At 37.3% G+C, this 14,787-nt stretch overlaps 1 protein-coding gene across 1 annotated transcript in view; it reads left to right on the top strand.

Moving 5' to 3' along the window:
* Positions 1-14,787, top strand: part of DEUP1 (deuterosome assembly protein 1) — a 42,682-nt gene extending 27,895 nt beyond the window's left edge. Inside the window, exons 11-14 of the mRNA XM_050713752.1 lie at positions 1,510-1,709; positions 7,368-7,665; positions 13,195-13,352; positions 14,715-14,787. Coding sequence (XP_050569709.1) covers positions 1,510-1,709; positions 7,368-7,665; positions 13,195-13,352; positions 14,715-14,787 — 729 coding nt within the window. The remainder of the gene's footprint in view (positions 1-1,509; positions 1,710-7,367; positions 7,666-13,194; positions 13,353-14,714) is intronic.

Here is a 14,787-nt window from a genome sequence, read left to right as displayed (position 1 = left end):
ATATGTAAATTTTAATTCATAAAACCATGTGACAATATAACGTGGAATTACAGTTTATACAGATGTAATAAACATTTCATACACTGTCTTCCCCGAAGAGCTTTAAAACCTTCCCTGCTTACAGAATATCTGTAGTTATTGTGTGTGTCACTAGAAAAACACCAAAATGCAGTTTGTAAATACTGCTGTAAATACGTCTTTGGGGGATTCATAGCCTGGTAATTGTCTGACTGTAAACTGGCAAATGTCACCTTTTTCCATACCCTTCAAATGGCATATCAGGACATATTATTTATACATACATATGTAATGTTACAGATACGTGTGCGTGTATATATAGCTGTCATCTCAGTTGTGGGCTTCATGCCATTATAACTGCACTAGAGCTGGTTCTAGAGCTATTAGTTTTAGGGTGACTTAGCAGCCACCTTTGTCTGTTCTGCCTCACCTCTCCAGATGAGAGACATAGCTGAGCCACTGCCTCCATCCTTGGACAAAATGTCATTTTTTTTTATACTTTCTGGCACTTCTGTGCCAGCTTGGCTCATAATTTTGCCATAAAACTAACCGAGACAGGCAAGGAAGAAATAACATCAGACCAACTAATCCAAAAAACAGGCAAGCTTTCAGGTGCAGGAACCCTAGTTGTGCTAGCAATGTGTTAAAACCAAATCTTTAATGCTCATGGATTACTGGGTTCCAAAAGAATAAGGTAAAACTAGAAATGTATGAAAGCACTTCATAATAAAATGTATGGGATTTTAGCCTTTTGTGTACAATCTGAGAAGTCTTTTGAGATAATTTTCTGTTGGTGACAGCTTACTGCTATTGCTAGTCAACCATCAGAGCTAATCTTTATCTTCCACTCTTGGCATCCTAGTGGATGGGCCTCTTCAGCCCCTGGTTGCAGTGCACACGCTGTTTGCACTTCCATTATTTTGACTTGTATACTCCGTGGGTTTACCCAGCTAAGAAGCAGGATTTAGTAACACAGGTGGAGACCACAGTGATAATGTGGCTCTGCTGCTTCTGAAACTGAAGGTGACTGTCTATCAACACAGATATTAAATTGTGCCTGTAGACATACACCGTATCTAATATAGTAATGAACTTAACGTAATTTGTCTTGTTATTTTTGGTGCAGCCATTACTGGAGGGAGCAATACAGTCTATAGCTATAGCTGTTATGGTTGCTTTTATGTCATAAGTTTTACAATGCAAGTGATGATGGATTTACAGCAATAACATTTTGAATGCAGTGTTCGTTGAGAAATTTTAATTTGTTTTATTGTGTTGTAGAGGCTGTTATCCTTTCTTTCCCATTTATCTACAGTGTTTTTTTTCTGGAGGCAATTCTCTTGGTTTGCTATAAGTGCTGCATGATTATATGTGGTAGCTAGGTCTTTCTTTAGCATAGAACATTGTTTTGTGTTTGCTTGTTGAAAATACTAACACCCATTTATTGTGGAAAATATGCCTATTTAGTGATGGCTTTATCTCCTTTCACAGAGTATAGATTTATCGAACAAAGAACATGGAAATTTCACAGCTTCCATTCACAAACTGGAACATGAGAATGTAAGATTTCAAAATAGTCTTGTTAAACTGCAAAATGACACAGAAACATCAATACTGGGTGGCATGGATATATATGGAGAAAGAGAGCACAGTTACCAAGCTGGTTCAAAGATGCAGGAAAAGGAAGAGAGGTAATATTTAGATTGTACTTATATATGAAACTTTCTATAAGCTTTCTGGAAGTATGTAATTGGACCAAACTTGTAAGGTGTTTTTTTTTTTCTTTTCTGCTCATTCAGAACGCCCACCAACCTAAATATCAGACCCAGTTAGTATATTTGCAAGGTTTTCATACATTTTTGTGGCTAACTGAATTTGGCAATAAATGAAGTCCCAGAAATGTTTGCCTATTTTAATATTTTTCATGTGAAATACTTTTAAAACCTTTTTTATGCTGCTTAAGTTATTCTTAGCTCCAGGTTTTGCAAAACAGGACAGAATGATTTTTTACTGCCAAATAAAAACAAGACAAGGAAAGGATATACAAACCAACATGAGAGGTAAACTGCTCCACAGGAGGTTATCGTAATAAGCAGTTTGAACTACAGCTCCTGCTGGAAAGGTTTGTGTCCTACCAGTTCCATTTGTTGGAAGTTTCATTAAATGTATTTTAATGCCTTGTAAAGTTTTGGTGTTCTTGGGTGATCTGATTTTTAAAAGAAACATAAATTCAGATGCCCTGAATAAATTGTTATCACAGTGAACTTGTTAGGGAAAAGTAATGTGACTTAAGAATACTCAGTCTCACAGAAAACGTATGGTACTGATGTCTTTACTTCTTAATTCCCTGTACTCAGTGAACTACTGAAGGACCTTCAAATGTGTTATAATCATGGCACTGCAGTAATAAAAAGAAAATTAAACTCTCTGCTAAACAATATTTCACAGTACAGGAGATTAAAAATTAATAGAAAGCTAAATATTTTGATAATTTATAACAAAGAACTTATGCAATAGCACTAATGTAAAACAGTTCTGTGAAGCAAAGTTTAAATAAAGTGCAGCCAAAATTGTACAGGTTAAGATTTCAAAGTCATATATTCAAGTTTATGGCAAACCATGAAGTGGTTTTCTTCTGTATAGTAGAAAAGCATTGCATTATCTGTTGATACACTCTTGTCTAAAATTTCCTTTTAAATATGATGTTTAGAGATGGAGGTGATATTCACGTGGAAATAAATGTGTATCTGTGTGCATATACAAGTATATACATGCACATACAGAGATATATGGAAGCAGCAGGTATGTCTGTTCTGCTACTAAACTTAAAATGATGTTGAAGGCTTTGCTGAATCAAAGATTTACAAATCAAGGTACAGACTGTTGTGCACCTGTAGATCTCACGCTTCCACCAAAGATCGGCCAGTGCAATTTTTGCTCATGCTTCCACTCTTCTTAAGTGAGCAAAAGTAAGATTTTCCCATTTTATCAGTAATTACACTTACTGTACATGAGGAACTGTGAAATTTCATTCATGTGAATTAAGTGTAAAGAGAGTTATGCAGGTAACTTGCAGGATGTCGATTTCATAGCCATTAAAGCCTGATGTTAAACCAAAACAGAAATCTCACAACAGAAATCCCAGCCACCCCTACTGAACACAAGTTAAATTATGATTCTAATTAATCTGATGAAACTGGTGTATTGGGCCTGTTTTTCAAGTTCTAAAACATGCATTTAAGTTCCTAAGTTAAAGGCTATTTATTTTTAAAAAAATGCATATACAGATGCCAAAAAAAGGGCAAAGTCCATGTGCAGTGTATGTATACATCAGCCAGCAGTCTTTTTAAGATTGAGCCCTATGTATACTGTTGGTTCTCTGTTCCCCAGATGGGGAACTACCCCAAGATTTTCTCAGAAAAAAAAATGAAATTTTCAACCACCAAATGTGAGCACATAAACCAGGCAATTGATGTTGGTTTGGTTTAACTCTGGGGTATGTTTTATTTTATTGTGAGCATAAACCATGTTATTTCTGTTTTAATTTGCAGTTCTGTTTCCATGGTAATTATGGTACTGGAGAAAGGGCAAAAAAGATATTTTTTTTACATAGCAAAAAAAAAGAAAGCAATGTTTGTGCAAGGTGGGAAGGTTGTGTTTTAAATGGTAATTTTCAGAAGCTGTACTGTTTGTCCTTTTTGCATTCAGAAACCTAGAAATATTTGCACAATGGACAAAAATGTCTTTGAGTGTACCCTGTAATATTTTTCTCTCATGATCACTACTAGAACCCTAGGCATGGGCACAGACAGATGGGAGACCTCTAGAGAAAATACAGAAAATTGCAGGAAGTTAGACTGGTGATTTAGAAAGAGGCATTTCTTCTTTCTTTAGGTGTGCAGTGAAATTCTAAATATCACAAAGTAGCACATGGAGAAGTAGCATCTTTGTGCTAAAAAAGACTGAAGCCACATCCTACCTATAACCACTTTTAATTAATTTCTGTTCTCGTATATGATAATTGATTTTATTAATATTAAAATAAGCATTCTCTACCCCCAAAGTTTTAATCCCTTGTTCATACTTAGTACACATACGGTTGGTTTGAATTTTGGCCTGATTGAAGAGGATTCTCTTTGATGAAGCCAGTGTGCTTAGCCTATTTCTTCAGAAATTAAAACATGCACGTGAGTTCCCATACAAAGTTACCATAAACACATACACAAATTAGACTACTGGCTAAGCCAAAGTGCACTTTTATCATGTGGAAAAAGTGAGGGGTAAAGGCTAGGACTGAATGCCTTCTGAGGTAGCTGGGAATCTCGTAAAGGATGTGTTGACAGTGGCATATCTGTCATAAAGAAGTCTTCCCTACCCTTTGGAAGTCCTACATTCTTAGTCATACTCACCGCCGTATCAGTTATTGCAGCAGATAAATTGGAAGCAGCAAAAACAATCTCTTCAGGAAAATACTTATTAGCAGTTTTTTAAAGTCCAGTTACCAGTTATTCTTGCAAGGTAAAAGCAACAACGCTAATCCCGCAGACATCCTGGTCTTTAAAGATCTGTTGTTCTCTTCCTCAGGAACAGGTATGTCAAGCAGCACAAGCTGCGTAAGGAGTTTGTTTTGCACCACGGAAGTCGCTGATCTCATGGGGACCTAGCTGATTTTATATATATCTGAGTATGGAAAAATCTATTCTCTCTAAAATTCCCTTTGTGAGGACATTGTTCTTTCATTTCTTGTCCCATATGTCTCCATGCCAACAGTGACATTATTTTTGTGAAGTATGTGTATACGTTAAATGCTTTATAACCCCACTAAAAGCATAAGTTATTCAACTGCAGTTATGGTGAATTTGCATTGCCAGTATTAACAAATGGTCATTTTTTTTCACAAATTTGCAGATATTTGCCTACCTTTACATTTGTATTCAACCTAGAACTCTGTTTTCAGATTTTATTTTGGACCGAACTAGCAGAAATTTAAGCCCCAGCTGTGAAATTTGTCTTGAGTGAAGGCATAGCATTTATATCGAAACCTAAGTGTAGGTGGTATGTTTTTCCAAGATAGCAAACAGCCCCAGCAATTTTATGGAATACAATAGGAAGCAGAGCCTTTAAAAAATCAGGTTTTGGTGGTGGTCTTTTCTGGGGGGTGTGGGGTATGTCTTTTTACTGTGTGAAAGCTACCATAACTGTAGGCACCCAAGTCTGAAAATTCTGGTCTTAGTGAGGTAAGCTATAAAATAACATTAATAACTGTTATTAAATACATATGGAAGCAGTTCTGTGGAAGAAAATGAACACAGATCACATAGACTTTACTAGGGGTTTTCAGAGGAAATTACTTCCAAAAAGGTCAGAACACAAAATGAAAAAAAAAAGTCTGTAATTTTGTAATTCGTTACCATCTATCTTCAAAGGTGTCAGTTTTTTCACTGTGCCCTTCATACAAACAATAGGCAGAATAGATTTAAAATAGGAGAAAAAAAATTAAAATGCATTCTTCTATGCCTAGAAGGACAGAATATATTTATTTTAATGAAAAGCATGAAAGAAAAGAGAAAATTCCGCCCCCCAAAAGATAAACATTTTAGGTCATTTAGAGAGCTGGAAGGTTTGGTAAATATTTTCAGGGAGTTTTGTCTTTGAATGCATAACAGCAATATCATAGTAATAATATTATAGCATCATGCTTATAATTTGCTTTCTTGTAGCATTCGGAGTAACTTAATCACTACTACTTTATAATCAGAGAAAATATGTTCTTCATCAGGTTTCTGGGTTGTCCTGCACAGCCCATTTATAGAGGACTCAGTCTCACGTTTCAGCCCCAGTGTGCTTATGTACAAGCAGGAGCCATTAAGGCTGCACAGCTACCTTCTCCCAGCACTAAATATTTAAACCGACATTAGAAAATGATGGTGTGATCTTTCTGCAGACGGCACTGCCCTTTCCCCGTGCTTGGCAAATTCTTCCTTTTTTATTAAAAATAAAATCTGTTTTCCTTGGATCTGAGTAGCACTGCATATTCTTAGATATAATAGTAATCACATTTTAGTGGCAGAGAACTTGATCTTTAAAAGCTTTTATAGCTGCATTTCAAATTAGTAAAGCGTTTTAGGATCTTTTCAATGATAGCATCTTTTCAAACATCTATCATGTTTAAGTACAGTAGTTACCTCCCAAGAGTGAAATTTCTACTTCATCATAAGCACAGGCCTCCCTACAGTGGCAATTTCTACTATAGCCAGAAATGTTGTCACAGAAATGTAATAAAATCTGAAATAATTGAATTGTCTTTTTTTCATGTTTTGGTATATAAAACAAGTAAAGATCCAATTGAAAATTAGTCTAATTCAGCAGACATCTGGGCAAGCAAGTCTCAAAATTTTCTGCTCTTTAATCTATGTAATTTCAGAGTTATTTGGTTAACTGTCAGAAGAAATTTCAAATGGGAAGCAAGGAGTTTCGTTTTTTTTTTTTTTTTTAAGTTGCAGTTAACCATAAAAGTTTTTTGCTTCACAGAGCTACAAATGAACGCAAATATATGCTCATACATCCATTCTGATCACTATAAGCGGGACTCAAGAGTTATGGAACATCATAATAAAATACTTAAAAATTCAATAAACCTGAAGATTGCCCTTATTTTTACAAAAGCATGTTCTTGTGTAATTAAAAAAAAATGTATTTTAAAGATTTCATCATTTCCCTTATTAATTTCCAGTGTATTTTCTTTTATTAATTTCCAGTGGGTTATCATTAAATCAGTAGCAAAATTAGTGTTGCAGTAAAGATTTAGGATCAAAGTTTCCTGTACTATTCTTTTTATTTAACTGATTTAAACATTTATTCTAATTTCTAGCTATTCAAATATAGTTCTTTAAAGTTATATTAGATCAAAACTGACTAATTATCCAGACCACAAATAATCTCAGCTCTCTTATAATTCGACGTTTTATTTCTAGTATTTGTGTGGCTAAGTTCTATCTATTTCCCATCATACTGAAGCAAGTTTGTGGTTTAGATCCTATCCTGCAAAATTATATGGCAAGGTTACTCAACTTAAGTTCCGACGGGAGAGTTTAAATCAGTGTGATTTAAGTTACAGCTGAAGCAGACAAAGAATGCACACTCAGACAATCACAATAAGTTAGGTGGAAAGTGTTTTTGCTGCAGCTTGGTAATGCGTAATCTTATGCCCATAACTGGGTGCAGGAAGCAGTTTGAACAGTTGAGTAATCAAAATCGCACAAATGAACAAAAAGCATGGCTTTGCTCTGATAGCTTGGAGTTTTAACTGGTTTTCATATTTTGATTTTATATTTTTATTGCTATTTTAGAACTTTCCAAAATGAAGATGAATGGCACATGAAAGCTCAACAGACTGCTCTGCTCACAGCCAGTGGATGCCACAGAAACCGTAGCCCTACTTTATATGGCCAAGGCAATATCACTGGCTCAAAAAATGGTATCGCTTTATCTTATAAACTTGACAGAGGTCATGAAAAGGAACTGGATGATAAATCTCCATCACCACCAGTGGGGTATCCTTTGTGCTTTGGCGGGCTGTTTTCTGAAAAAGGCACAACAGGCGGTTTACTAAGCCATGCTTATGATGCAGAAGAAATCAAATTATCAGTAAGTAACTGTTTTTAACAGTAACGTAGATATTTTCAAAGCTTCTTTTAGTGGTCCACATCCATCTGTGGACCAAATGCAATCCTGAAGGAACCAAAAATCAGATTATTCCTGTTGTCACTGTTATTTATTCAGTGCTAGACCAGCAAAACTGTAAATACCTTATCCTAACATAACCACAGTTTTCCTGAAGATTAAACATCCCCTACTGGGCCATATCTCTGTACTAGTAACGATGGTGATAATTACCTGCCATTATGTGACTGCGGGAGAGACTTCTACATTTTAGCTCATTGCCTTCTATATTGGGGCACTCTGCTTCATGTTGCCTTCTGTAGGGGCACTGCTTTAAATGTCTTTCCATAATACCTGCAAACTTACGCTTTAAGTGCTGTTAGACAAATCCGGTTTCCACAGCATTTGATTGATGGATGAAATTAGAGGAATTGCAGCAACTATTTTCTGTGTGTTAGCTATTGTATTTGAAAAGGAACAGAAATGATAACTGCCGTAATCCTTATTTTTCTTGAAATGAAAGAGTAATAGTGCAGCATTCTTTCTTTCAGTCTTCATAGGGTGCAGATTACCAACCTCCATTGACAAGTGGGATAAATCCCACTTTGGCTCTGGCAACTTCTTAGGAAAAACTTTCCAGAATTCTTCGACTTCAGCTCTCTCTTCAAATTCGAGCTTTATACTCTTCCTTAGTATCTTTTTTCCATCCTTAGGCATCTACTACAGGCCCCTATTTTTTTTTTCCACTAGAAGATTTAGCACTCATTTTCCAGACCTCAAACCACACAACCACACCAACTTTTAATAGAATTTACAGATTAGTAAGGAATGGACTGTGGCCATCTCTCTGTCCAACAGTGATATATGCATCTTTGTACCCAGGAGATCCCAAACTGTTTGTGCCTGAGTCCTATTGAGAGAAGAAAGGGAAGACTAATTCAGCTTTTAATGGGGAGAACCAGTAGGCAATGTTCTTGCCACATGGCACGTTAATTAGGACAGAAGAGGCATCGTGACACCAATGGCCATCTTCAGGCAGGTTGCATTGGTCATGCCCCAGTTCTTTTGTTCACTTCATAAATGTGCACACATCCTTTCCTATCAGAAATGTAGCTGCTGGAAGATGCTCCAGAAGCTCCCGGTAGGTGAGCAGCGACATGCTGATTACCTGCCTGGGAAGCAGGAGTTGCAGTGCAGCCCTTCACTGCCTGTGCTCCCAGCAGCTGTGTCCCAGCAGTCAGAGTGAACCAGCTAGTCCTGGGTGTATGACCTCATTTCCATTTTTACATCGCATAGGAATTTTAAGTAATTGGCTTTTGGTTTCTCATTGGCTTGGAAGTTTTCCTCTTTGAACTGCTAGTAGCAAAAAGAATTGTTTGGACTTTTTCGGGAAAAGTCTGGTAAACAGCAGTTCTCATCCTCTCTTCTGTCAGAAGTGTCAGACAGAGATAGCAGGGCACAAAGCTTCTATTTCCAGCCAGCCCAGGGAAAATGCCCATTCTGAGACAGTTTTGCAAGCTGCTGGGAAACTATTTCCCAGCTGGCACTCAGGACAGGGTCGATGCCAAGACAGTTGACTAGATTGAAAGGAAAACATTTCCAGCTGGTGTGTGGGCAAAGTACAGAATGAAACTATAAAGCAAGGGATGTTTCCAATGCATAGTCTAAGCCCAAATGAGAGGGATAAAAGCAGGTAGGAGTTCAGAAGATCAACAAAATCAAATCATCATTTATATACATATATATTTATTCAAGAAGATTATTGGCAGGTTCAGAATTGTCTATTTCTATACAATTTCTCTATATTAGCTGGAGCAAGCAGTTATGTTCATTGTGCTTCCCAACCTGGATCTTCATTTGTGACTTTTAGTCACAAATACTTTGTCATGTTTCCCTTCAGATGATGGACATACATCACGTGTTCTTGCTTTCAAAACTTAGTAGGACAAAAAAGACTTAGGCTGTAGCAAGGAAAAATTAGTTAGGCATTAGGAAACTTTCTAACTTTAAGGATGGGAAATGACTTAATAAATAAATTACAATGGATCGTTGTGGAAATTCTAGCACTGGACATTATTAGGAATGATTCTGACAGTCTTGATCCTACCCTGAGGAACACTGTGGTCCATGCCTTTTAAGTAATACTGTTACCTACTTACTAAGGTATTTAGGTCTTCCAAATGCATTCCTATGTGGCTTGAAGTTATCCCAGGAATTTCAATTTTCATATACAAGCAGAAGCACATTCTTCTGAGAAGACAGTCATCTGTACTTGCTGCCTAAGATGTATTGCAGTGCAGGGTTAGAGGAAACTGCCCCCAGAAAATTAAAATTAGCCAGATCAATTTGTCGTCTTGGTGTGACAAGAACTTTCCTGAGAAGTAGAAGGGCTAAACATGAGAAGATTTTAATGCTCTGGGAGCACGATTTCACCACTAAACATTAGACTATCCTGAATGTCAATGTTTTCTTGCTGCACTGCTAAATGTGCATCCAGGAATGTTGGGACAATTCATGGGGCAAGAAAGAGATTAACACTAGTAAAGTTAACTAGGTACTCTGTGAGAGAGAATAGACCTGGCTTCCTGGAGTGCTTCTGCCCAGCAATCCAGTTTCATAACTCATAAGCATTTTGAGCAGTTTAAGGAAAAGACATATTTAACATATATCACGTGGAGATATGCATCTGTATATCAGGTGCCCTCCTTCATTTCCAGCAACTGATGAGGCAAAAAGGTGGCTCCCATTATTGGTGTACACCAAGGAAACATGGGGGGAGCTGACACTGTAGTAATGAAAAAGCAGAGTCCTTGTTGCCTCACTACCCGACCAGTTAGTCTGAAAGCTTACCAATGGACCCATTTCTGTGCAGCTCCAGTTAGAAAACTGAAGGATATAAAGGAAGTGTTATCTGAGGAAAACAAATCCAAAACTAGGGACCATGAGTCTCATCTGAGACAGGGATTAAAGCAGTTTCTTTATAGTTTTTCTTCCTCAGGCACAGAAAGTGAAGATAATATAGGACATAGTGAAAGAACAGGCTGGGAAAACAAAGCTTACTTGCTAACAAGCAATTTTGCCTTTTAGACCTGTTTAGATACAACCTTCTCTCAAAGTGCATAAACACAGTGCATTAGGGACCTATCTAAAATGATAGTCAGTGATGTCTAACCCTCAGGGTAAGAGGCTGTGAGGAGCCACGATCTGCTTGTTCTAAGTGGTAAACATTCTTCTCTCCTCTGAGGAAATTCAGAAATGTCTCATTTGGGGTTCACACGGTATTTCAAGAAAAACACATCAAAGTAAGTACCAATTGAAGCAAAGGACAGTAGCATTTTAGGAAGATAGCTTCATCGCGAGGCTGGTATGTTTCTACTGACAAGTCAGCAATTGTAAACACTGTTGTAATGAATCTCTGAGACCCTCTTGTAACTTGATGTAATATTTCTGAAGACTGGCACATCTGCCTGGTTTCCTTTGCTTCTCTCTGGAAGTGTTTTATTTGCTCAGTATTGACTCAGTGATTTTAGAGTAAATGAAACATGGTGTTGCTTTAAATAAAGCCTCCACGTACAGTGTCTTCTTCATAACGCAAAGCTATCTTAAAACACTTCAAAGTAGTACCGCCAACTCTATCACTGAATCCAAACATCACAAGAAAATGTTTATGTGACCTAGCCCATGAGAGGGGAGGAAAAATTTGCATGTAGCCATAGCATTCGAAATCTCAGGAAAATCTCTTTCTGTGAAAACAATGGTGATTTATGGGTGGGGAATCATGCACGTGTTTCCAGGGGAAAAACAAAAGGCGGGTGATTTCCCTCCAGAGTTTCTCAAACATTGGAATATCCCTGCTAGTGCAAGAAGAGTGTTGTGGGAAAAGGTAAACCAATACCTTTAGGTCCCTTATTCCTACCTGGCAAATTAAGTCACTTTCTTCTCTGTCCCATTAAAACACTTACTTTTGAGGCACTGAGTAAAGGAAAATTCTGCTTTATCTGTGAATTTCACTTTAGGAACCCTGTATGTCCAGAAAGCCTGGCTCAGCCTAGAAGGGTGGTATTACATCCAGAATTTATTTCTTGCTGTACTGTGAAAAGTAAGGGGATTTCCTATGGGAAATCCCTAAATTTCATCTCAAGGTCTGCTTCAAACCTTTTGAATAGAATAGTGCTTTACAGCATTTCTATATTTTCTAGTTAATATCTTCTGGCCTGAAAAGCTGTTAAGGGCAGTTTTAAAGCAGGCAGAAGCAAAAACCGAGTCTGCCTGTAGTTGCTGTGGAAATAGGGAATACCCCCTTCTGATATAACGGATCCTAGAATAAACATTTACAGGTTTAATAGAATTGGCATTTTCCATAAACCATTTGGATATTTAAATTATTTGAGGCCCTTCCTATCTGATGTACCGGCAGTCTCCTTTTTACATTCTAGGAAAAACAAAAGTAGAGGTTCTACACTAACAATTCTAACAGTTATTAAAAATATTTCAACACATGGTTTAATTAAGATAATAATTTCTAATATTCTTACTCAATATATGGTCACATAAAGACAGAAAAATATCTTTCTCTTAATATTTTACAGATCCTGTATGAAGTTTTTTCTCAGTTGACTGTTAAAAATTCATGTCATAGAATCATATTTATCTTTACAAATAAACATTGAATATATTTAAACAAGCAAATTATCTTTAGACAGAGAAAAGGGTTTTGTTTTCTTTTTTTTTTTTGACAGACATTCCAATGAATGGATCTTAAATATTAGCAAAAGGAATTAACAAAGAATGCTGCTTACAGTTTTAGAACTCATTCCAGCAAAGATTTATTCATGTCCTTTGCTTTATACAACTCTGAGTCCCATGACAACCATTTTAAGACTGATTTTCATATGTTTTATGTCTCTGTCTACTAAATGTTCATTAAATGGGAATAAAATTTTTCAGTGAACTACTTGCAGTGAATAAAGTTTAGTACATTCTCCGGAATATCAGGACTTGAAGTAGACAGTGCTGAACTGAGTACAGTTTTTCTTCCTTTCCGAAGAAAGCATCTCATGAGATGGAAGAGAGGCAGAGGGAGAAAATTACAGGAGGCAATCAGCAGTACCCAACACTAGTTATATTTTGTAGTTCCAAAGAACAGGTTATTGTCCTCTGTCCTGGTCTAAATTACACAAATGACTAACATGACCTTTAGCTGATCCAAAGATTTAAGAGGTTCTGAGGCAGCTTAATTCTGTCTAACAGGATATTTATATTTTTTAATGGCAAATCTACATCCCAGTGCTGTGAATGTCAGAGGTGTTTAAACATCATGTTCACATTATGTTATTTAGCCACCTGAGTGCATTTAAAAACGTATGCCTGAAGTCATATTTTCTTGGAGATGTATAAAGCATTAAAGGGTTATTAGCTGCTCTGTGTTAAGATGTGTTTAAGTTTAAAAACTGATTATGCAAGCACGTTGTTGAACTTTCTGTTTTTTACTATTTCTTTCTGTGTGTTTCTCAGTCTTCTCCTGAGATGTCTGTCCTTGCAACAACAGAAAAGTTCCTTCAAGAGGAAGAGAAACACACAAAAGAGTTTGAAGAACGTTTAAATTCACACCTTGAAGAACTGCAGAGACATTCTGAAAACACTCTAAAGAAATATGCCATGCTACAACAAAGCAGGCATACTTAAGCCAGTCACACAATCAAAAAAATAAAACCACACGTAATCGCTCCAGAATTTCTTAGAACTAAAAATCTGCAACTGTCTTCTTAATGTCTTTAGGCACATCACAAATTGCAAGTATTTTAACATGAAGGCTTCAGTAAGACAATCATTATCCTGCAGATTTGGGTATATTGCAACTGGACTACACTACAAAATGTTGTACTGTAGACATATTACAAAATACACAGGCTAGTTTCACATAGTTAAATTGAGACCCCGTTGCAGCACTGTAAATGAAGACACTTTCAATTCTGTGATGTACAGAGGGCTAATAAGTGGAATCATTCCCTCGAAAATATAGTCAGCCAAGAGAAATTCTCTAGATCGCACAGAAGAAGAATAATAGGGACCTTTAGCCGTGTCATAGCTCCTAGCATAAAGAGCTAATCTTTGCTCTGGTTATTCTTGGCTATTCTATAGCCCTTGGGACGCTTGGAATGAGAAGTCTGAGCTTTTCATTTTTTATGGTGTAAGCCATGCCATTCTGTGGGAGGAACACAAGCAGACAAAGCACAAACATACTTTGAAGCCATCCCTATTACTCCTTTTGCCAGACCCATAGACTTCACTTGGGACAGTGATCTCGGGTGCTTTCTATGCTTTACATTAATACTTATGATTTTTAAATCCCATCTTCAAAAGCACCTCTTTTGATAGTATGTCGGCACATTGTTTAACTACATTGGAATAGAGAAACTTACTTCAGAAAACTTGTGATGAGTCTTAGGAAAGGGCCTAAATTCTTTATATTTTTCTGCAACATAGGAAAACATTTTAAAACTGAACAGAGTTAGTTCAGCTCTATATGCTTTACTGAGAGCAGCCCTGAGGAGAAGGACCTGGGCATGTTGGTGGATGAAAAGCTCGGCATGAGCTGACAATGTGCGCTTGTGGCCCAGAAAGCCAAATGTACCCTGGGCTGCATCAAAAGCAACGTGGCCAGCAGGGTGAGGGAGGGGATTGTCCCCCTCTGCTCTGCTGTTGTGAGATTTCCAAAGAAATTCTTCCCTCAGAGGGTGGTGAGGCCCTGGCACGGGCTGCCCAGAGAAGCTGTGGATGCCCCATCCCTGGAGGTGCTCAAGGCCAGGCTGGATGGGGCTTTGGGCAACCTGGTCTGGTGGGAGGTGTCCCTGCCTGTGGCAGGGGGGTGGGGCTGGGTGGGCTTTAAGGTCCCTTCCAGCCCAAACCATTCTGTGGTTCTGTGATTCTTTGCTGAAAAACTGCATAATATTGAGATTCCTTTTATTTGCAATTCAAACTGGATTCTGTTGCTGTGTAAGCAAAACAAATTACAGACAGTGTTGATGAACCACCAATTTCAGTGAAAGAGATGCTGAAGTGCTGCTTTCCAGCATGTACTGTTGCCAACTTCCTGGAAAAATCTAG

Source organism: Cygnus atratus, chromosome 1 (genome assembly GCF_013377495.2).
Source record: "Cygnus atratus isolate AKBS03 ecotype Queensland, Australia chromosome 1, CAtr_DNAZoo_HiC_assembly, whole genome shotgun sequence".
In the NCBI taxonomy this organism is placed as follows: Eukaryota; Metazoa; Chordata; class Aves; order Anseriformes; family Anatidae; genus Cygnus; species Cygnus atratus.
The sequence above is the reverse complement of the archived record's forward strand: the minus strand, read 5'-3'. Positions and strand labels throughout refer to the sequence as shown.